General features: G+C 48.7%; 1 protein-coding gene across 4 annotated transcripts in view; it reads right to left on the reverse strand.

The window, feature by feature from the left end:
* Nucleotides 1-23,244, reverse strand: part of CCDC50 (coiled-coil domain containing 50) — a 56,230-nt gene that overhangs the window by 25,240 nt on the left and 7,746 nt on the right. For all 4 annotated transcript variants that reach the window (XM_073359021.2, XM_073359019.2, XM_073359023.2 and 1 more), the window contains exons 2-4: nucleotides 5,455-5,517; nucleotides 4,734-4,863; nucleotides 580-670 (exon numbers count right to left, since the gene is read on the reverse strand). In XM_073359021.2, coding sequence (XP_073215122.1) covers nucleotides 580-670; nucleotides 4,734-4,863; nucleotides 5,455-5,517 — 284 coding nt within the window. The remainder of the gene's footprint in view (nucleotides 1-579; nucleotides 671-4,733; nucleotides 4,864-5,454; nucleotides 5,518-23,244) is intronic.

Consider the following 23,244-nt stretch of genomic DNA (forward strand, 5'->3'; position numbering starts at 1 on the left):
CCCCGAGTTAGGAGAGAGACAGCACATCTGTTACTCTGCAGAGGAGAAGTTGGGCCTCAGAGAATCCTTTTCCTAAATAAGGGTGCTGCTCCCTGGTTGGTGATGCAGCTTTTCCCTCGCTCTGTGGCTTCCCCGGATACATAGCCTGGAAGTTGGGCTCAGCAAAACGATTTCAGTCCAAACCCTTCAGAGAACATGGACACTTATGGCCAGACTGTGTTTTCTCATCCATTGGCTGCCCTGGAAGCAGTGCGTTGTCACACCACCCCAGGAGGTTCTCCTTACGGCATTGTGTGTCAGGCAGGCACAGCACCACCTAGAGTGCAAGGGGATTGACACAGCTCTCGCACACCTTCAGCACAAGGACTGATTATGCTCCATTCTTGCACAGGGACATAAGGGGCTGCATGAATTCCCCTTGCATGGCATCTCCCATCTTGCACATCCACACGGAGTTGGGCATAATCCAACCCCCACCGGGCAAACACAATCTTCAGGGTTGGTTTGGCCAATGGCTGGAATATGCCTGCACCGCTTTAATAAAAATAGCCCTGCTTTCCCCACATCTTGAAGGGTTACCTCGTCTTTCTCCTCTTGTCTGCGCCGTTGCTCTGCTTCAATCACCAATTTCACCTGAATTTCCTGAGCTATCTCGCAGTCCTGCCGTTCTCTGAAAGGCAGAAGGAGGAAGAGGTTACACGCGCCAAACAACATGGACATCAGCCAGACTGCAGAGACAGAGCACAACGGACTCCAGGACCAGCATTATTTATTCTTTGTATTACTGTAGCGACTGGGGCTCCTATCGTGCAAGGTGCTGTACAAACACAGAACAAAGATACAGGAAGTCAGCTCTTTGCGGCAGGGACTAAGTGGACGACAAAAGACAAGAGATGGAGACAGACAGACAGATGGGGGAGTACCAGGAAACAAGGGACAGTATTGGTCAGCATGAGAGGCAGTGGTCCCAGCACACCAATGGTCCAACCACTCAAGTTTTTTTGCAGGCATCATGGTGAAGGAGAGTTTTGAGGGAGGAGGAGGTTGCTTTGTGGATGTTTTGGGGGGGCTCCTCCCAAGCAGGAGGGGCAGCACAGAAGAAAGTATGAAGGTGTTTGAAAGTTTAACAGCTGGGCAGTAGAGTCGGGCAGCACAGGGCGATCAGAGGAGAGCATCGACAGCTTGACAGCGAAAGAGAGAGGATAGGCAGGGCAGGGATAGGCTGTGGAGAGGTGACCGGGTGAAAGTTGCAGGGTAGGAAGCATTCTGAATGGATGCGAGTGGGACTAGACTCCATTTGTCCAGGCCAGAGAGAAGGACGTTGCAGTAGTGGAGGTGCGAGATGACGAGAGCCTGGACAAGAGTTTTAGCTGAACGGATGGCTAGAAAAGGTCACATCTTAGAGACGTTTTTGCCGATTCTTTCTCTGTGATTTGAATAGAGCGTGGATGCGAGGACATTGTGGTTCTGGGCATAGTGACAAGTGGGGTGGTGGTGCTGGCCACAGTGACTGAGAAAGGAGGCAGCAGAAAGAGTTTGGCAGAGGGGCACTGAGATTGGGGCTGTGTTTTAGTCATGTTCAACTTGAGCTGGCAGCTAGACATCCCCCAAAAGAAGTCAGAGAGACAGGCTGAGATTTCAGTTTGGACTGAAGGAGACAAGTCTGCAGTAGACAGGTAGATCTGCAAGTTATCAGCCCAGAGATGGTAGTTGAATTTGTGTTTACAGATGAGGTTATCCAGAGATATGGTGTAGAGGGAGAAGAGGAGATGAAGGACAGAACCTACATCACTCAGAAAGAATTTTAAACCTCTCATCGATTTTCCATTGTTACTGAGGTTTGCATCTCTTTGCATTTCACTCAGCTCAGACAGTGAGACTAGCCTGATACGATGCACTTGTGTGTCTGGTCACCTTCACTTTCCAGTTCTCCTGCACTAGCAACATTTGAATTTACAACTGGATGGGTGTGAAACTTTCCTTCTGGAGCCCTCAAATGCAGGTGAACTCACCCGGCTCCAAGCATGGACCATGGTTTGGTCTTGGGCAAACCTGATCTAAGCAGGGATTTACAGTCTCAAGTGAATCCCATGCAAACCTGCTGTCCAACAGGCTACAGCAGGGGAGGCGGAAGTGTCTGTCTGTCTGTCTCTCTCTCTCTCTAACATTCTGGGTCCTTTAGGACCAGAAACTCAGCGAAACCTCAGAGGACATGGCACAGATCCAGGAAGAGTAAACCTAAAGAGTCAGATCCTGAGAGGTACCGAGTGCCTGCAATCCCCCTTGACGTCTGCAAGCAGAGCTGAGGAGCTCCATTCACCAGTGCCAGACAGTCTGCTCAATGTAAAAAACACCACTTCCAGCAGATGGCTAAGAGACACAGCTAATCATTTCCCCGAGCATGGGAGCCAAAGTCACTTCCTCTCTACTCACAGCACTTTCTAGTGTGCTTGGCTGTGTGGGAATGGAAAAAAAAAAAAATTACACAAAAGCAAAAGCATTTTCTTGCTCCTGATGAGTCTCTTGGAATGCAATATACTAAGCTGTTTTTTAACCACTGAATTGCACCGATGGGTTATACTTTCTCTTTCACTGTTTGGCCGGTAATAACTGGGAACTTGGTTTAATCACTTGACAGAGTGTAGTGAAGAACTTTCCATTTTTATTTAAGCGAACTTCAGCCCCTACAAGTCAAATGGAAGGAGCAGGTGCCAGCACCTCCGGACTTCAACTGTCCTTCATCCCCGGATAGCCAGAACCCACTGGGCTTTGTTCTGAAAAATGCTTCATAGGTTTATGCTCCATTTTTACTGCATTACTTTTAGAAATCTGTTTCATGAAAATACTTCTGTTCATATGAGCTTTGGCAAATAATTGGAGTGGGGTAGAGTGGCACAAAGAGAAAGGGTAGGGGAAGAGATAAATTAAATTTAAAATGGTCCCTTTAATAGATGCTTTGTGGAATTTGGAGCAGTGCCATGAAAAGCAAAATTACATACCAGCGCAGGTTGTGCGTGTGTGCATGTATATATACACACAATAACCTGTGAGCTTTGGTGCTATTAGGACAGGCAGGATGAGCAGGTTATTCAACCACATTTAGGAAGAGCTCTTAGACTTAATGTAAAAGATGACCTGATACCTCATTAAAAACTTGAAACAAAAAAAAAATCCGTTTCCAAGTGTTTCTGTCCTTGCATTTATCTTCCCCAGTGCTTCCTAACTTTGGAAATCTAGGATTTAAAAAGCCTCAGAAAGCTAGGATATTAAGATATTGATTTCTTAAGAGATTGTCTGTTCCTGCTTCCTTACTCACCAATCCCCTTCCAATGAGAAATCCTCCTGGTTTAGCTGTGGCGGTGAAGTCATTCTCTAACGGGGCTTAATGCTCACAGGCAGGATTGGTCCTGCTTGGGGATTGGTCCTGCTTTGAGCAGGGGGTTGGACTAGATGACCTCCTGAGGTCCCTTCCAACCCTGATATTCTATGATTCAGGAAAGAGGCAGCAGGAGCCAACAGAGGATTAAGAAACAGAGATCCAGTTGCACACCCCGTAACATCCCCAGCCTTGCACATCTCTTCTTGCTGAGAGGCTAGAGGACACAGGAGTGCTGCTGACACGATGCTTTTCCAACCTTTAGCAGGAAGCTTCAGCCGTTCTGCCAGCCCAGCAGCTTGCTGGGTTGGAAATTCCCATTTGCAGGGCCCCAGCAGCATCAAAACCTGCTGAGAAATGGGGCTAGTCGGCAAACAGTGATGTTCGCTGTAGACTGGAATGTGAACCTTGTGTACACACACGCTGGTGCAGTTCACACGTTCAGAGCAGACAGAGGCTAGAAAAAGTAAGTATGTATTTTATACACACATACATTCACTCTTCCTTCACCTCTATTCAGCCAAAGTGTTTTAGGGACATCAAAACCGATAGGGTGAACAGGGAGTTAAACGATTAGGTCAGAGAGTGATTTATGTTTGTCCAAGCACAAAGTGAAACCCTTCTTTTGTCTGAGAGATTTTGATCTAAGATTAAGGAAAACAACAAGACAAAAAAAAAAAAAATCAAGTCTCCATGGGAGAGCGCAAGTTGCCTCTGAAACACGCTGCATCACAAAACAGTGCCTGCCTCCACAAACTCCTGAAAACCTGAAGGTGTAGTACATAGGAAGCAATGTCAGAAGATACACAGCTACCTACACGACTCAGTAGCACAAAACACTCACAATGGGAACATGCCGATATCTGCACCTCTTATAACAGGGGGATTCATCACAATACCTGGCATTTTTGTAGCACTTTATATGCTCAAAGCTATGTCAAACATTCGCCAGCTGTGACGGCAGTGGCTAAGTCTTCCCCACTTCACAGAGAGGCCAAACGAGACAAAGGAGAAATGACCTGCCCAAGGCCAGGAGGCAAATGAGTTGGCAGAGCCAAGATTAGAACCCACAACCCGAGCTGGGTGAAACTTGTCAGCCAGAAAACGTTTTTCAACCATAAAAAGCAGATCCGAGCCGACTAACCACGCTGCCTGACATAAGCGGTTGATCCAGATAGAGTTTACGGACGTTGATTTGTATTCCGTACAGGGGAGAGAGAAACAGGAGCATAAGAAGAGCAAAAAGTTGACTGGCCTTGGCACAGATTCTGCTAGTGATCAGCTGAAAGCACAGCAGCAGCTCGGAGGGCAGCGACCCTGTGAAACAAGCGCTTGTGTGACTCCATCCCCCACTCACATGTCTTTGTAGCGCTTCTGGATTTGGGCTCGTGCTTTCAGATCCTCCTCTTCCTGCAGCTGCTTGGCCACTTGCAGGTCATGTTGCACCAGGCGGTTGCGCTGAACGTTTGTTGCCAAGTGATGTTCAACTGGAAAGAAATGGAAGAGGAACGTCAGAATCAATATAGGTACATAAATGGGCAGGCGGGCTTCAAAGAGGGTGTGCTTTGCGTCAGGGAAATGCCAGGCAGCACCTTTAAGGTGCCTCAGGCTGGGCACCTAAAACTTGAGGCTTCTGAAATCATTAGGCACTTTTGAAAACCTGGGCCAATATATTAAAAACAAAAACACACCACCGGTGTAACGTTTTACCAAAACCACCTCAAAGAGATTTAGGCCCAAAGAGATCACTTCACCCACCACTCAAATGCAGCCATCACTGGGGTGTAACACAGCAGCTGTTTAACAGTGTGCAACCACTGTGAAAGGTAGGAAGAATAATCTGAACAATTAAATCGGGAAGAAAAATCTGATTCCAATTAAAAGCAGAGGTTTTGCTAGCAACACTGACATCGTAAGGGGACAGAATCCAAGAGCAAAACATTTAAATCCCATATAGAAAACCCACCGTTGCTCCAGCGACAATTCTGCCTTCTTTGCTCCCCTGTCTCTGCACTTTGGACCCTGCTGGGACAGACTCAATGCAAACTGAGTGCAAGGGACAGACACCAGACACTTACTCTCCTGCTCCTGCAGGCTGTGCGCGAGGGTGTGATCCTCCAGCACGGCGAAGTCTCGGCACACTGTGTGGGGGGAGGAGAGGGGCAGAGGGTCAATCCCAGGAACACAAAGGGTCCAGGAGCATGGGGAAGACAAACAGTTGCAAATAAATCAGACACAATCTCCCCCCTCCCCACCCGACCTTCTGCTGGGCTCTAGGGTGAGCTTTTTCCTTTCCCACTAAGTGAGTAGTTTTAGCATGCACTTCCTTCCCTTGTCCTCACCTTCAGCCCCGAGCCATTCCACAGTGCCTGCATCTCTGCTCATGTTTCTTATGACGTCCTGCCCTGCCCATGCTTTCAACACAGCCGGTTCCAAGCATTCGAGAACCACGAGACAGATGCAAAAAAAGTGAGATTCATCATGCTCTTTGTATTGTCCTCTGGCTTTTGCACCTTTTGGGGGTCACGTGCAAACTTGTTCTCTGCAACCATGTGCTAAAAGCCGAGTGTTCTGCTCACCTGACTTCAGCGTCCAAAGGCTTACGACAAACCATGAACACACAAGACTTGCCATACAATCACGAGAGGGTTTTGCCACGAGTCTCATGATAATTAGTGTTTTCTTTAAAGCCCCAGCTCTTGGAGTCAAGTGGATAGGTGGTGATTTCAGCCTGGTTTCTTACAGAAACAAGGGCTAGAAAAAAAAAGCTTCAGAACGTGACCCTGGTGCACCCGAAAGGCTCAAAAAGCAGGAGGCCAATAAACACCAAATCTATTATTTTTACACCATCTTGTGATTTTTAAAGCCAATCTCATGATTTTTGTCAGATTTCTGGTTTCTGAACATTTGGGGTTAGCAATATGGACTTGATTTAGCTAGGGGTTGGTCCCACTTTGAGCAGGGGGTGGGACTAGATGACCTCCTGTGGTCCCTTCCAAGCCTGAGATTCTAGGATTCTATTACTCAGGACCCTCCCTGCTTTGCCACCATGGGCACCCTGAACTGGGGAGTCCGACCAAGCTGAGTAGGGTGGGACTTGGTCCAGGGTAAGAATTTTTTCTCAATTCCCCCCAACTCAAGTCCTTGGGACTTTTTTTTTTTGCTTTTTTGGGATAGCGTCAAATGATTTGATTTGAAAACTAGAATGAAAATACAAGTACATTTTCGTTTTTGTTTAAGCTTCTCTCTTACGGAAGCTGCATTTCAGCTCTCCTGTGTGTGGCATGTGCGTGATTGCCTTTCAAATGAACAAAGAGTTAGGTCAGGCTAGTGTCCTTCGGTGGTGACTCCTTGGAACTGACTGGGTGGGGTCCAACCATGTGGCATTAATGGATTATTTTCACTCAGTGCCCCAGAGGAGGGCAGTAAAAATAAACAGCCCTCTCCAAGTCAGCAAGAATATGCTCTTCATGCACACTCAGTGTCAGTAGACCTTTCCTATTGTAGCACCCAGCTGATCCCTCTGCCCGTGGGCAAGAATCCCCATAATCGGAGTATCTAATCCCCTTTGCACACTCATTTCCATTGCACAGACATCTCAGACCACACGTGCACCTACATGACATGGCGGATTTATACTGAAAGGGTTGGAGCCAGGCAGGGCCGGCCTTAGGGGTGGGCCACCTGGGTGACTGCCCAGGGCACCGGTAATCTGGGGGGGGGGGTGCAGCAGCACAGAGGTGCACACCGCCAGCGTAGAATCAGAAACTGCTCCTGGCTGGCAGGGCAGCAGCCAGATTTCTCCCGGCTCCCTCCCAGCCGAGGAACATGGGGGAGGGGGAGGCAAGCAGTGACGCACACTTACTGCTCACCCCCCCCCCACCCCAAAGTTTCTCCATGCCCCCCTAGGGGTGCAGGGGTTAGGGATGAAGGGTTGGGGATGCGGGGAGCTGGGGTTCAGCCCCAGGGCTAGTCGAATGTTGTCCGTCAAAACAGTCTTTCATCGGAAAACTGGGTTTCCAATAAAACAAGATTTTCCATGGTAACCTTTTAAATTTTCACCCAAAACTGTGAGGACGTTTGTTGGTTTGCTTACAAACAGTCAACATTTTCTGTGGAAAAAATTGACAGAAAACATTGGGGGGGGGGTGCAAGAGAGTGGGGAGGGCTTTTTAAGATTTCAGCAGGAAAAAAAATAACCCATTTTCCAACCAGCAGTACTCAGCACCCTGAAGGATCAGGCCTACTACAAGTGTGGGCTCCCATGGAAAACAACAGCAAAACTTTCAGTAAGTGCAGAATCAGGTCCTTAGCATAAGAATAAGGGAGCTATCAGTATAAATTCTTAAAAAAGAAATTGAGAATGGCCTGGAGACAAATTAGACAGGAAGAGGTTCACTCCGGCCTCCCTCTGGCTCCAGTCTGGGAGGAACATGTTTTGCATGTCACAGCTCTGGAAATGCCTGACACCTTCACACTTCGAATTTCAAAGGGATGCTATTTCCACACCATGGGAAAACACTACGGTTTATTTTTAACTTGTTATGATAGCCAGCAGACTAGTAACACACTCTCTTTCTCTCTCTCACACACACACACACACTTCAGTCTCTCCATAGTATGTATGTGCCAACATCTGTATGAACTGAAAATAAACTGGTTTCAGACTAGCAGCTGTGTTAGTCTGTATCCGCAAAAAGAAAAGGAGGACTTGTGGCACCTTAGAGACTAACCAATTTATTTGAGCGTGAGCTTTCGTGAGCTACAGCTCACTTCATCGGATGCATTCAGTGGAAAATGCATCCAATGAAGTGAGCTGTAGCTCACGAAAGCTTACGCTCAAATAAAATGGTTAGTCTCTAAGGTGCCACAAGTACTCCTTTTCTTTTTGAAAATAAACTATGACTTGTGCCCCTAACCATGCCAAACATGGGCTCAATCCTGCAGGTCTTCCATGCACTGGGTATCTATCCAGTTTAGGGGGAGTTCCACACAGGACAGCTTGCAAAATCAAGGCTAGAGAATTATAGTACTTTGATTTTTCTGACAGGCCAATGTGATGGACAATAAGACACAAAAGAGGAATCTCTTACGTTTATAGAGTGCTACCATTCCAAGGAATCATAACTATAGCTGGGTAAAAAAATTTCAGTGAATAGTAAATTTTCCATAAGATGCATTTTTCAGGGCACTGAAACTATGCAGAATTCTATCCAAATTTATGAGAAAGTTTCAGATGAAAAAAAGAACAAAAAATATTAAAATAGTTTGTTTCAGCCATTTAGAGATGAAAAGTTTAGATTTTCATTTTGAAACTTAGGGTATTTTGCATCCTTTAAATTGAGCTAACAGAAAATGTAAAAATGGGGGGGAAGCGCGTCATTTTGGGTTGAACAAAGCATTTTGTTAGACTCAAAAGGGTGAGATAGCCCCCCCAGAAAAATCAGTTTTGGTTTTAACTGAATTATTTTTCATTTCATCTCCTGAACTGAAAAAAGTCAATTATTCACGCAACAATAATCACAGCAAACTTTCTGAACTTATATGTATGAACCACTTCGCCCGACACTGAAATGCTGTCATTTCCCGGGTAGAAGTGGCCACTGCTTCACGGAGCATACCAACAGTTCAGAATAGTTTTGAAGAGGAAGTGGTACACACCTAATACCACAAGGGGACAGGAATAGTGTGGCTGGATGTTTCATCTGTAAGACAAATCCAGCCAGGGGAGCTAGAACTAGGGGTGCTTCCGCACCCCTGGCTTGAAGTAGTAATAACAAACATTAAATACAGAGTGGGCTTTGGATCAGGCCCTGAATAAGAGTGAGAGTCAGATGGAGAAGAGGACGAGGGTTACAGCAGTAAGATCCCACTGTGACTCACTTTCAGCATATACCACTCTGGATGGTTCTCTTATGTTTTTTTCTATAGCAGTAACAAAATTAAGGAAGATGATACAAACCACTGACTAATGTTAACTGCTCATAGGAAACAAGTCATGTATAAACAAACAAAATCTTTCTCTAGCTTCCCATTTGGCCAGCTGACTGCAAAAAACACAGTACAATCTCGACTAGCAACGGATGCGCATGGGAGGCCCAGGACTGGAATAGCAGGGGCTGTGTGAGAGAGGAGGAAGCGAACCCTGCATAAATCTGTCAACTCAGTCCCTCATTTTCATATGCACTAAATATACACTAAATTCACACAAATCTTTGCAAAGCAGCAATCCTGCTTTGCACTTACTGCAGCAGTGAACCATCTATCAGAGGATTTCCAAGCACTTCACAAACACTAGAGAAATAAGCCACATAACTCCAGTCTATCCATTACACAATTGGGTAAATCGAGAGACAGAACCATTAAACAACAGGCCCAAGTCTTTAGTCCTATTCTCTATAGATCCTTATACCACACTCATCGCCGTAAGCAGCGTTGCCAACTCTCATGATAATTAGTATTTTCCTTAAAGCCCCAGCTCCTGGAGCCAAGTGGATACGTGAGGATTTCAGCCTTGTTTCTTAAAGAAGAAGTAAGTTTCTAACCCTGGTGGCTGTGGAGAAAGCTTCAAAATGTGACCCCAGTGCACCCTAAAGGATCAAAAAGCAGAAGGCAAATAACAAGAACATCAAATCTACTATTACTACATACTGTAATCTCACGATTTGAGGTGAGCCTGACTCCTGATTTTTGAACATTTGGGGCTGGCAACAGCGCTGTAATATTGGCGTGTTTTCCCTTTGTTGCTGGGGAGATGCACTGCAGCTCTCTGCATCTCTTGGAGTACCTCCAAAGTGTTAGGAGCTGGTCACCGAGCACAGCTTTACTCAGTAAGCCAGGTATCCCAGGAGGAGAGCGACAGAGGCTAGCCTTGTATTTGCTCAAGCAAGCATTTGGACTCATGCTTGCAGCGCTGAAGAATCCACTTGGCCATAGATGCAACGTGCTCATCTGCTCTTCTAAATCCGCTCTCTGACCGCTCAAGTACAGCTCTCCCTCCGGGCTGCTAAAGCTGCCTGAGGAAGCCTTTTGCCATCATCAGACACCAGCCTGGGTTGGAGGCCGCTGTAACTCAGCTGTGTGCTTTATGGCCAAGGTCCCGTTGTTCTGAGAACGACACTGAAAGTAAGACAGAAGGGCAAGTACTTCCGATGGGCCAGACACCAAACAGCTGTGACTCCCGCTGAAGCTAGGAACAATTGCAGGTGCACAGCACCTGTCAGGATTTGGCCCTGTGATACTGGAAAGAAGTCAATATGACAGCAACGGCCAACAAGCTCAAGAAAACCCGCACAGCCTTCGCTATGGGCATGCGTCATGTTTTGGGGGCAAATACAAGTGACTAGTTCCCTGTACCATTCTCAGTCCATGCCTGGCCCTTTGAAATTAAGCTCCCCAACCTCAGCCTGCACAATTAAATCTATATGCAATACCCTCTAGTTACATGGGATTTGCTGGACACAGAGTTCTAGCTGAGAGACAGCATGGCCCAAAGAGTAATGGAGAAGCTCACCCTTCCATCTCCGCAAACAAACCTAAACCAAAGAAATTCCATGTCCTTAAGTTACATGCATTAAGAAAGAAAACAGATTAATGCACATTCCATATCACAAATTAACTGGACTTCACCTCTGTAGGCCCACACTGGGGGCTATCAGACAGTCGTAGAAGCAGCAGGGACACAAACAGAGATGCTCTAACGGGCAAGTTTGCGTTATGCTTTGTCGGACAACAGGTTTACTCTCCTCCAAATAAGCCGGCCTTGCAACAGCAAGGGGCTAGGCCATGCTAAACACTTCCCACCCAGCTGGGAGGGGCAGAGCTGTCAGTCTAGGAATCCCAGACGCTCTTTCTAGCTCCCACAGCTGCAGGAAGTGCCTTCATGGGAGAGGCCTCCAGAGACCACCTCCACAAAGGACAAAGCAAAGCAATGGCGTTCAGGATGAATCCGCCCTGCTGCAGGGGTCACACAATGGACGGATCGCCACCTAGGCCCCATGTACAGGTCTGCTGTAGCGGAGTGAATGAAACCCAAAATGCTGAGACCCTCATGAAGCTGCACAGCCTCTGTGGTTTATTACAGAGTCCCTGGGGTCCCTGCTCAGATCTCAACCTGCCAAAGGGCAGAGACAAACCAAAGGCATGAAATACATACTAATTTAAACGACACTTCAGCTTTCTTAGCTTTCCCTATTACCTCATCATCTTAAGTCAGCATTTCCAATGCTCCTTTGCAGCAGAGAAAGTGAGATAACCACAGAGTCAACAGGGGGCAGAGGCAAATTTAGGTCTACTGATTATTTATTTATAGAAACACAACAAAGAAAGAGCAAAAGTAAAGTACAGGGGAGAGCACAGTGTGCGTTTGTCCCCTCTGTACCATGCTGCACCAAATGGCAGCTGCCTTAACAGGTCCAATACACTGACAACAAGATCAGCTCCCTGTGTTGTTACACAGAGTTTCACATGCCACACAAATGCCATGAAGTCTCAAACCCTACACCTACGTCCATCTGATCGAGTCCAGTAGCTTACGTGGCCTTTCTGCTGTGTTCCCAGTTAATGCCCATTTCTACAGCCAAGGAATTGATCAGCCTTCCTCCCAGACATTTCTTCATAAATGATCTGGAGGATGGTGTGGATTGCACTCTCAGCAAATCTGCGGATGATACTAAACTGGGAGGAGTGGTAGATACACTGGAGGGCAGGGATAGGATACAGAGGGACCTAGACAAAGTGGAGGATTGGGCCAAAAGAAATCTGATGAGGTTCAATAAGGATAAGTGCAGGGTCCTTCACTTAGGACGGAAGAACCCAATGCACAGCTACAGACTAGGGACCGAATGGCTAGGCAGCAGTTCTGCGGAAAAGGACCTAGGGGTGACAGTGGACGAGAAGCTGGATACGAGTCAATGGTGTGCCCTTGTTGCCAAGAAGGCCAATGGCATTTTGGGTTGTATAAGTAGGGGCATAGCGAGCAGATCGAGGGACGTGATCGTTCCCCTCTATTTGACATTGGTGAGGCCTTATCTGGAATCCTGTGTCCAGTTTTGGGCCCCACACTACAAGAAAGATGTGGATAAATTGGAGAGAGTCCAGCGAAGGGCAATAAAAATGATTAGGGGTCTGGAACACATGACTTATGAGGAGAGGCTGAGGGAACTGGGATTGTTTAGTGTGCAGAAGAGAAGAATGAGGGGGGATTTGATAGCTGCTTTCAACTACCTGAGAGGTGGTTCCAGAGAGGATGGTTCTAGACCATTCTCAGTGGTAGAAGAGGACAGGACAAGGAGTAATGGTCTCAAGTTGCAGTGGGGGAGGTTTAGGTTGGATATTAGGAAAAAGTTTTTCACTAGGAGGGTGGTGAAACACTGGAATGCGTTACCTAGGGAGGTGGTAGAATCTCCTTCCTTAGAAGTTTTTAAGGTCAGGCTTGACAAAGCCCTGGCTGGGATGATTTAATTGGGGATTGGTCCTGCTTTGAGCAGGGGGTTGGACTAGATGACCTCCTGAGGTCCCTTCCAACCCTGATATTCTAAGATTCTATGATTTCTTTTTGTATGTACCAAAATCTAGCTCTCTTTTTCCTACTATTTTCCATCAGCTGTTCCATTCACAAAACAAACTCTGTTTACAAAACATGGGAGCTGCTAGCAAGTCAGAGTCACACTTGGTGGGGAACATCTGCATTTCTAGAATCTCAAAGCCTGAGCAGGGAGTAGAGAAGGGACAAGACAAAGCAGTTTAGTCAGCTAAAAAAAACCCAGAACTGTCAAACTGTTGACAAGTTAGGCTGAAAGCGGCAGGTGCATTCAGCTCCAGCCCAACGGATTTGGAAAGATGCTGAGTTGTTAAAAAACTCTCCTGAAAGTCTCTTTTCCAATTTGGGTGACTTCTCTGAAGGCTGCAAAATACTTCCTTGAATCACGGAGGTAAATGTGACTCAGACGACACCGGATTGGAGATAACCGAGAAAGAGCCAGAAGGCAGTTTCCAGAGGAAACATTCACCCCCAAATAATGAGTGAAACTGCTCTGCAAGGCACTTGCCCTGATCTCACATCCTCCCTCCCTCTCTCCCCTGTTGCAAAGATAAGATCCTAGGGCTGGCACGCTAATGCATGGTACGAACAAGCACCTCTTTATGTTGCCCATAACAACCCTAGACAGCCTGAACTTGGGTTCTACAGATGACGTTAAGACCTTTTTTTGTTTCACGCAGTCCATGCAGGGGCGTGAAATCAGGAAACTGCTGCCGAGAGAGGAATTCGGCTTTGGCAGGAGCCAGGTAAAGTGTGGAAAACAGGGTTGGGCGGCTCAAGTGGAGGACATCAGTCCTTGGAGCCTTTTGCTTCTAAGCCACAGTCTCAAATGCAGCCCATGCTAATGGTAACTGAGCAGCGTGGCCATCTGAGGATGTTTGCTGGCCCCGGGGCAAACTGAGTTTAGGGTCTCAGAGTTGTCAGTTTTGTAATATCTAAAAACCAGACACCCCAGCGGGAGTGTCGGAACCTCCCTTTCTCCTGCCCCTTTCCCCTGAGGGCCAGCCCCTGCCCTGCCCTTTCCCCTGAGGACCTGCCCCTGCCCTGCCCCTTCCCCCCAGGTCCTGGTCCTGGTCCTGCCCTGCCCCTTCCCCCTGAGGTCCTGCCCCCGTTCGCTCCTCTTTCCCTCTCCCTCCTTCGCTCACGGCTTTCCCCCACTCCCCCTGCCCTACATGGGTCAGGAGGGACTTGCCTGCAGAGCCAGGGTTAGGAGCGGCAGCTGCCAATGCAGGTAAGAGGTGGTCCTGGCTGAGCAGGGGCTGGCGCGGGTGATGACTCAGCACCTCCCTGCCTGCCTCCCCCGCCTGCAGTCAGCGGACTTTGGGTGTCCGGTCAATAGATCTGACCAGACACTGTCAGGTCCCCTTTTTGACCAGACTTCCCGGTTGAACACCAGACACCTGGCCACCCCAGTCTCAGCCCAGTGCCTAGTGGACAAACGTCCATTAGGAAAAGTACCTCTGCAGAGACTGGCCTCCTGACTGCCAGTCTCAGCAGACGTGGACTGGGCTACGGAGCATGAATTATGTTCTCTGCCCTAGAGTTAGTGTCTTCAGGTCAGGGTTAAGTGGCCAGGATCATGCTCTTCCTAGGCCAGTGTCAGTCCGGCACCTTTCACCAGCACCAGACTGGACACAAAACGCATATTTTGAAGTTAAAGCATCAGAGTAACAGTATTTCTTTTTAAACCCACCAGCCCTCCTCCCTCTGTGAAATGCTCTCTCTGAGCCTGCTTGTGAACACTCACTTCTGTCAATGTGACCTGCACACCAAGTCTTACAAAACTTCCCGCAGCTCAGTGCGCGTCTGCTGCACACACCCATAGCTCAAGGAGATGAGTTTTTCCATGGTCAAAACAGGAGACTGACAATCCCTAGGGTTCTCTGGAATAACAACGCTTGGATCCTGGAAAGAGAGATCGGCCTTTTTTATCCTCTGGAGTCAGAAAAACCGGTTCCTGGAAGGAGGAGTGGGGTGGGTGGGGAGGGGAGAGGAGGGGAGAATGGCTTTGAAATAAGACTTTAATACTTTCTCCTCTTTCCCTTCTGGCCCTGGGCCACAGAATTTAAAGACCCGAGCTGCTCAGGTTTTTGAAAATGACTAGTGACTTGGGGTACTTCTGTTTTGGGATGCCCAATCTGAGGCACTTAAAAGGAGCCAGATTTTCCAGGCTAGGTGCTCAGTGCTGGCTGAAAAATCAGTCCCCCTTAAGGGCAGTCAAATTGGGCTGCCAAAGTCACTAGACCCTCTTGAAAATCCTGAAGAGTGCCTCTTAGCACAAATGGGAAATGGTTCCAACCCCTAAGAGCTTACAACATAACTTCACCCAAAATGCAATGCGGGGGGGAGGGGCCGGGAAGAACGCAGGTGGGTGGCGAAGGAGGTTACAGGAACAAGATTATAATTACTCAGGAAACACTGGTACCTCCTGCATGGTAGGGTGGGAGACCCCAGCCAGCCCACCCAGGAGAAAGGTTTTGAGGAGTCATCGTTTTGGCTTATACCGGAAGAAACCTGCCCCCATCACTAACTGCAGCAGGCCTTTTGCAAGGTTGGATTTTTTTAATATTCTCACCAGGGCCTGATCCAGCCCACACGGAACTCAATGACCAAACCCCCATTCACGTCAGTGACTCAGGATCAGGCCCCCCAAGCATTATACTAAACCGATCAGTGATACAGCAGAGCACAGAGACGTTCTCCGAGGAGTCCAGGTTATCGTTGCCCAGCACCCCAGTGCAGATCAGAATTGGTAACATTTTACATCCCCTTTGCAGTCTACGCGAGGAGCAGGGAGGAGTGAATTGGGCACCGTGTGTACTGACCCCAGTCCTAGGAAATCCAAGAGCCCCCACTCAGTTCCGAAGGAAAGCAACAGGAGTTGAGGATGCTGAACGCCAAATAGCCTGCGGCTCCATCACGTGCACAAAACGGTCCCCCCAAAAATGTCACATGGAGATGATTAAGCAGCATTTTGTGTCTTCAGTGGATTAGCTCTGTACGACTTGGTGCCCACTGCCTACCTACCTTTAGGCTTTCATTTAACTTGTGAGTGCAGAATCAGGCCCTTCACAAAGAGAATCAGGGCACTTCTGTATGCACCCCAGTATATCTTACCCAGAGCACTAGGAACAGCTGCATGCCTGAAGGTTTGACAGCCACAGAGCTAATATCTCACTCAGTATTTGCACTCTTTGGGGCATTTACTTCCTCTGAACATGTTGTACTCTGGTGCATTTGCTTTCCTACATTAACTCGCTTTCTCTTCAGCATTTCCAAGCGACGTTGTGCCACGCAAGGGACATGCTGGACTTCCCCGACGGGCTGCGCTTCTCATTTCTGCTACATCCAAAAATAAATTCCTCACTCAAATAGCTGCTTTCTCTTCTAATCTGCAGGCCTGTCAGGCTCCAGTGCAACGCTTGGCAGCGCTCTGAAGAGACAGGGTCATGCATCTTGGATGCTTCGCCAGCATTTTTAAGCCCTCGACCGTGCAGCCTGGTGAAGGGGCTCACATGGCCACTCAGGAGAGAGATGCACAGACAGATGGAAAGGGGGATGGTAAAGAGTTCGCTGGATAACATGAAGTGTCAGCTCTCCCAACATGTCACCACTGGCTCAATCCTTAGAGGTAAAACTTAGAAAAAAATATAAGGAGGACAGGATTGAATGAACGAGAGAGCTCTCTATGCTCCTCTGGGAAAGATTATAGAGCTTCTTCACTGACTTCAGTAACGTCATTACAGATTATACAGACCCCGCTCTAGCGAGTATGGACAAGAGTTTTAGATGTGTGGATGTACACGTAAGCCCATATGTTCGAGATATTATGCAAACAGAATTGGCAAGATTTAGACATACCCTGGAGTGAGGACCTAGCGTGAGGTCAGAGTCGAAGATGACACCCAGGTTCCGGGACAGAGTGACAGGCAGAATGGTGCTATTGTCTACAGGGTTGTAGAAAGGACATAGCAGGCAGGGCTTGGGGCAGAGGGAGAATTAGGAGCTCTGGTTCAGCCACTTCGAGCTTGAGCTGATGGCTAGACATTCACAAGGAAGAGGCGCCAGAGATACAAGCAAAGATTTTACTTTGGACAGAAGGAGACGGGTCAGGAGTAGAAGGGTAGTTCTGGGAGTCGTCAGCACAGAGATGGTAGTTGAATGTGTGTTTGCAGATGAGATTACCCAGAGATAAGATGTAGCAAGAGAAGAGAAGGGGACCAAGGACAGAGCTCTAAGGAACCCGCACAGAAATCTGGAGAGGGGACGGGTAAGATCCCCAAAGGACATGCCGCAGGAGCAAAGGGAGAGGTAGGAGGAGAACCAGGAGAGGATAGAGTCACAGAAGCTCAGACAAGATTACAAGAAGAAGAGCTCAGCTGGTGATGTTGAATGCAGCTGACAGGTCAAGGAGGTTGAGCATGGAGTGCTGGTCCTGAGATGTGGCTGGGAAGATGTCATTCGAGGCTTTGGCAAGAGTGGCTTCAGCTGAGTGCAAGGGGCAGCAGCCAGACTACAGAAGGTCTAGGATGGAACTGGAGGAGAGAAACTCCAGACAATGACTAAACAGCATGTCCAGTCAGCTTGGAGATAAAAGGGAGATGGGGCAATAGGTGGAGAGCAAGAGGGGTCAAGGGTGTGTGGGTTTTCTACGATGGGAGAGGCTATAGCATTATTGTATTGTGAGGAGAAAGAGCCACACTCTAGTGAAAGGTTAAGGGGAAAACTGAGGAGCATAGAAGAGAGGTTTCTATTCAAAGCGGTGGGAGAGGCTGCCGCAGAACCCGTGGAGCGCTTTCTAGGAGTCACGCATGTCACATGTGGCCATCTCAGCCCATCTCTCTAGGAGCATTTCCGATGGGGACACGCTCTAGTGTCTCGTCCAGTCTAGCTGTAAAAGCAACATCCATCATGTCCTTTAGGAGTGGATTCTGCAGACCACATCTCACTGTCAAGAAACTTCTTAATATTCAGACCAAATGCTTCTTTTCTTAATTGTCTCTCATTAACTCTTGTTCTGGCCTGTTGTAGCACACTGAGTAATTCCCATCTCTCAGTGGTGCTAATATGCTTCAAATATCTGTAGACTTATGTCCCCTTCCCCCTTAGTCATCACTTAGCTGAACTCCACATAATTATGTCTCAACAGTTTCTCATAAGTCAATCCGTCCCCCGAGAATATTAGTTTGGTTCAAAGAAGTTGCTTGGTGTGGGGGAAGAAGGAGATAAACACTGCACCCACGCACATGTGGGCTCCACACTTTACCACACACGGTTTTCGAAACAGCCTGTAAAACGGAAGTTAATGGAAAGTGACTCACTCCTACCACACTTTCAGCTTTATCCCACATAGCGGTGACCACAGGGAAAGCTGTCAGCAGTGCACAGACTAAATCTACCACCATCACCAGCTCAAGCCAAAAAAGTTCAAGTTAGACTATTTTATTTGGACGGCAAAGAGTTGTTGGGTTAATTGGTTGCACCGTGGGTTAGCGCACAAATCAAATCATCATCAGGGCCCGATGCAAAGTTCACTGAGGTCAGTGGAACACTGCTGAGAGTCTTTGGATCAGGCTCCTTCAATACCTGCCTTCAGAGATCTCAAAGCTCATTACAAACACTAACTAGTTAAAAGAAAAGGAGGACTTGTGGCACCTTAGAGACTAACCAATTTATTAGAGCATGAGCTTTCGTGAGCTACAGCTCACTTCCTCAGATGCATATCGTGGAAACTGCAGCAGGAACAATACCTACTCCCACCCCAGGACAGTGGGGTGGGAGTAGATATTGTTTCATATTCTCTGTGTATATATAAAGCCTGCTGCAGTTTCCACGATATGCATCAGATGAAGTGAGCTGTAGCTCACGAAAGCTTATGCTCTAATAAATTGGTTAGTCTCTAAGGTGCCACAAGTACTCCTTTTCTTTTTGCGAATACAGACTAACACGGCTGTTACTCTGAAACTAACTAGTTAATCCCCACAATACCACCTGAGGCACGGTGCATTTAAAAGGCAGAGTAACTGATTCACAGAGAGATCCGTGAGGTCAGACAGTGCATCGGGGGCACAGACACTGGGATCAGAATGTAAGTTATTACAACCATAATAGCCGTATCGGGGCCCCATTGTGCGAGGCACCACACAAACACACGGTGACTCTCTATTATGATCCAAACAGACACGCCAGATAAAAGGGATGACAGACATGGACCTGGCACAAAGAGTCTGCACGATCTATCCAAGGGCACACAGGGAGTCTCTGAACCCAAATCTCCTAGGTACTAGTTCAATGTTTTAAGCATAAGAGCCGCCTCCCTTCCCCCAGAGGCTTTCATGTTTTGAGCTTGAGCTAAATCTAGATGAGGAAGCAAGTAGGCTGGTGTGAAACTGACCAGCTGTCTGGCAAATGGATTGTCAAGTTCATGCGCTGGGGACTAGCGCTGCGGGGAAGATGCTGCGTGAAGCGGTTCATCGGAGCGTTGCTGGCCTGGGTGTGAGAGTCACGTGAGCCTTGCAGAGGATTTGACCTGGGCTAGAAACACCTCGTTCCTTACGCCAGATACTTTTCTCTGAACAAACAGGCTCAACTCAGAAGTCTCCGAGACAACAAGAGGGCAAACCCTTGCAAAACAGGGCCATTTCCTCCTAAACTGAAAAGTATCACGGTCGCCCGCCTTCCTGCAGGCCCCATGGCCCTGCTTTTCCTGAAGTAGCCTATTACAGTCCAGGAGGAGAGGGGGCACCTGAGTCTTCCCTGCTCTCCTTTCAGGATCAGGGCAGGAGAGAGACTGCTTCCCTGAACCTGAGGCCTCACATACCTCATACTTAGGGCCCTTCGATTTGGTTATTATTTTATTTTTCCCAGGAATTTACCCATGTTTATTCCTGCAACAACAAAAATAGATGGAAATCAGTGGGAAAAAACTATTAATAATTTGTCTAGGAAAATATCTGGGTTATTTTGGTGGAGGGAAGGATGGGGGGGGAAGCAATGATTAGATTAATGCTTTGATGAATGGAATTCAATGTGGTTTGCTGCAGAACTAAAACAGAATTCAAAAACACAACGCCACCTCTGAGTTTAAGAAAACAATATATCCCTAAATCACAAATGAAAACTTTTATTTGAATAAACAGTTTACTGTAGACTTAGAAGTATTAGGCTATAAATATTAACATTTGATACCTGGGCCACACCATTTGCAGCGCATACACTCAACTTCGTCCTTTTCTCCTGTTTTTGTTATTTTAAATTTTTTTCTTCCCATTTTAGTATGTCAGATCTTTAAATCGTTATCTGCTAACAGCTCGAAATGTGTACGTGGTGGGCGGGAGATTCATCAGTAGCTTCAGAGGTGCACACCCTTTAGAGCTTGTGTGCATCCCTGTTTGTTTATTGTGTGTATCCTGAGTCTAGACTAATACCTAGCCTTACTCAACAGGCAGCTTTGCCTATACACACAGACTAATGTATTATCGTAATACAGCTCTCTCATGCAACGTATTGTATTTTCACAATAAAACAAGTTATTTTTATATATTTGAATGATACAAACGTAGGGTGAAAATTAGAAAAAAAACAAATAAAACGTTTTGTAAAACCTGGGATTTTTTGGGTAGAAATCGGTTTAAACTGAAAACGATGGGGCTTACCCCTATTATACCATGCAGAAGCAAAGGAATCAACTGGCTGCTGCCTGCAGAAAACATTGGAGCCAGGGGTGAGCGTACCGACAGCCCTCAGCCAAACTCTGTTCTTCCTTGCGCAATGTCCCTGGCTAGCTACAGACAATCCGTAGCACTGTCATGTGAAAAGGGGGGATGGGAGAAGACACTCGAGCCTGTTTGCTCAGGGAAAAGTTTTTGGAGTAAGGAACCAGTTGTTTCTAGCCCAGACCAAACCCTCTACAAGGCTCATGCAAATCTCACACCCAGGCCAGCAACGCTCAGATGAACAGCTTCACACGGCAACTTCCACACAGCTCTAGTCACAGGCGTGATGAGTCCCAGCCAAGCCCCTACGGAATCTGTGCACTTCAGAAAACCAATTACTGTTCACCAGGGTCCGATGTGAAACAGTGCCCCGGATATGGAAGGCCCTATATAACCCAGAACATATCCCCCCGAGCCATCCAGTCCCCAAGCGCCGGCCTAGAGTGATTTCCAAGAAGAAGCCACGAAGCAGAAAACCACGACCCTGCACAGCGAACGCTAGAAGTCAGTCACCCAGACCCCAGCAACAGGTGCTTTAGCAATGACCTTGCAGATCTTCAACCGCTTGAACAACTGCTGTCCTGATGACACTAAAACTGACAGGCCAAAGCCTGCTTGCTCTGGCTTCAGAGAGACCAAAGTGAAACCTTAATGAGCAAGGTGTTTGGGTTTCCATACTGAACCTCTGAGAAATCCTAAGGAGATTCCCCGCTCCCATACCAATAATCTAAAATTCTGAACCTATTTCCAGTCCTGAAAGACACCAAGTTGTTTTCCCTCTACCCCCATTTACATGCAGACACACAACACAGGCCATAGGCCAGGGGTAGGCAAACTTTTTGGCATGAGCGCCACACTGGGTTTCTGAAATTGTATGGTGGGCCGGTTAGGGGAGGCTGTGCCTCCCCAAACAGCCAGGTGTGGTGTGGCCTGGCCCCCGCCCCCTAACCAACCCCTCCCGCTTCTCACCCCGATGGCCCCTCCCGGACTCCTGCCCATCCAACACCCCTTTTCCCTGTCCTCTAATGCCCCCCCCCCGGGACCCCTGCCCCATTCACACCTCCCTGTCCCCTGGCCACCCCCAGAACCCTCGCCCCTGACTGCCCCCCTCCACCCCATCCAACCCCGCCTCTCACTCCTGACTGCCCTCCCAGCCCGGGACCCCTGCCCCATCCAACCACCCCTTCTCCCAGTCCCCTGACTGCCCCCGGAACCCCTGCCCCTGACTGCACCCCGCCGCCCCATCCAACCCCTCCTCTCCTTCCTGACTGCCCCCCCGACACCTGCCCCCATTCAACCCCCCTGTTCCCCGCCCGCTGACCGCCCTGACCCCATCCACGTCCCCTGCTCACCCCTCAAACTCCCCTGCCTTCTATCCACCCTCCCCACATCCCCCTTACCGCACTGCCTGGAGCACCAGTGGCCAGAGCACCGGCACAGAGCCAGCCACGCCGCCGCGCGGCACAGAGCCAGCCACGCCGCCGCGCGGCACAGAGCCAGCCACGCCGCCGCGCGGCACAGAGCCAGCCACGCCGCCGCGCGGCACAGAGCCAGCCACGCCGCCGCGCGGCACAGAGCCAGCCACGCCGCCGCGCGGCACAGAGCCAGCCACGCCGCCGCGCGGCACAGAGCACCAGGTCAGGAGCTCGCAGCCCCGCCACCCAGAGCATTGCGCGGCGGCACAGTGAGCTGAGGCTGCAGGGGAGGGGGGAGAGTGGGAGAGGGGCCAGGGGCGAGCCTCCCAGGTCAGGAGCTCAGGGGCCGGGCAGGAGGGTCCCGCAGGCCGGATGTGGCCCACGGGCCATTGTCTGAGCACCTCTGCCATAGACAATCACTGAAAAGCCTGACATAAGCCAATAGCATCAGTAGATCTGGGCAGATTCCAAGAGAGATTGAGAGAAACAGAACCTCTGCTCCGTGACCCGGCATCTGCCGCCTTCAAAGTCAGCAGCTATGAGGATCTACTAGCGAGGGTCTCCGTGAAGGTCGGGGAAGCTGCAGCGGTCAGAGGGCAGGCGGTGGAGGGGGAGGAGAAAGGGGAAGACAGGGCTGATGCTCAGAACAAACTTGTATTCAATCATATAAAAGAGCTTTGCGCCGGGAGCCAGGCAGCCTGCCTGCACCGAAAAAACCCTGGCCAAGACAGAACATAGCCATACAAGCCCTTCCTGTTCCCCCAAGGCAGCAGCTGTGCCTGCCAGGGACACGTGTGGAGAAGCCAGTCAAGCTGGCATCGGCACAAAGAGCAGCTTTTGAAACTACAGCTCAGTGTTTGTAAAAAAAAAGTCAAATGAGAGTCTTCAATGAGAGCGGAATTTGTAATGCAGCCATTGTCATGGCCACCCGCCCTGAAGAGCCGCACTGAAACAGTCAGGCCTTGTCTACACTGGGGGCTTAGCGGCAGAGCACACATGTGCTACACTGCTACTAAATGGCACTTGACCCAGGACAGCTTAACCCAGTTCCAAATTAGGGGACACAGCTGGCGACAAGCCTGGGGCCCAGAAAGGGTGGTTTATGTCAGAGGGCAGGTACCTGTTGGAAACAGGAGGGGGAAACAAATGACCAGAGCTGGCACAGGGGATTGGAAGTAGGCTCCAGAGCTGTTCACC

The sequence above is a fragment of the Lepidochelys kempii genome, chromosome 9 (assembly GCF_965140285.1).
Source record: "Lepidochelys kempii isolate rLepKem1 chromosome 9, rLepKem1.hap1, whole genome shotgun sequence".
In the NCBI taxonomy this organism is placed as follows: Eukaryota; Metazoa; Chordata; order Testudines; family Cheloniidae; genus Lepidochelys; species Lepidochelys kempii.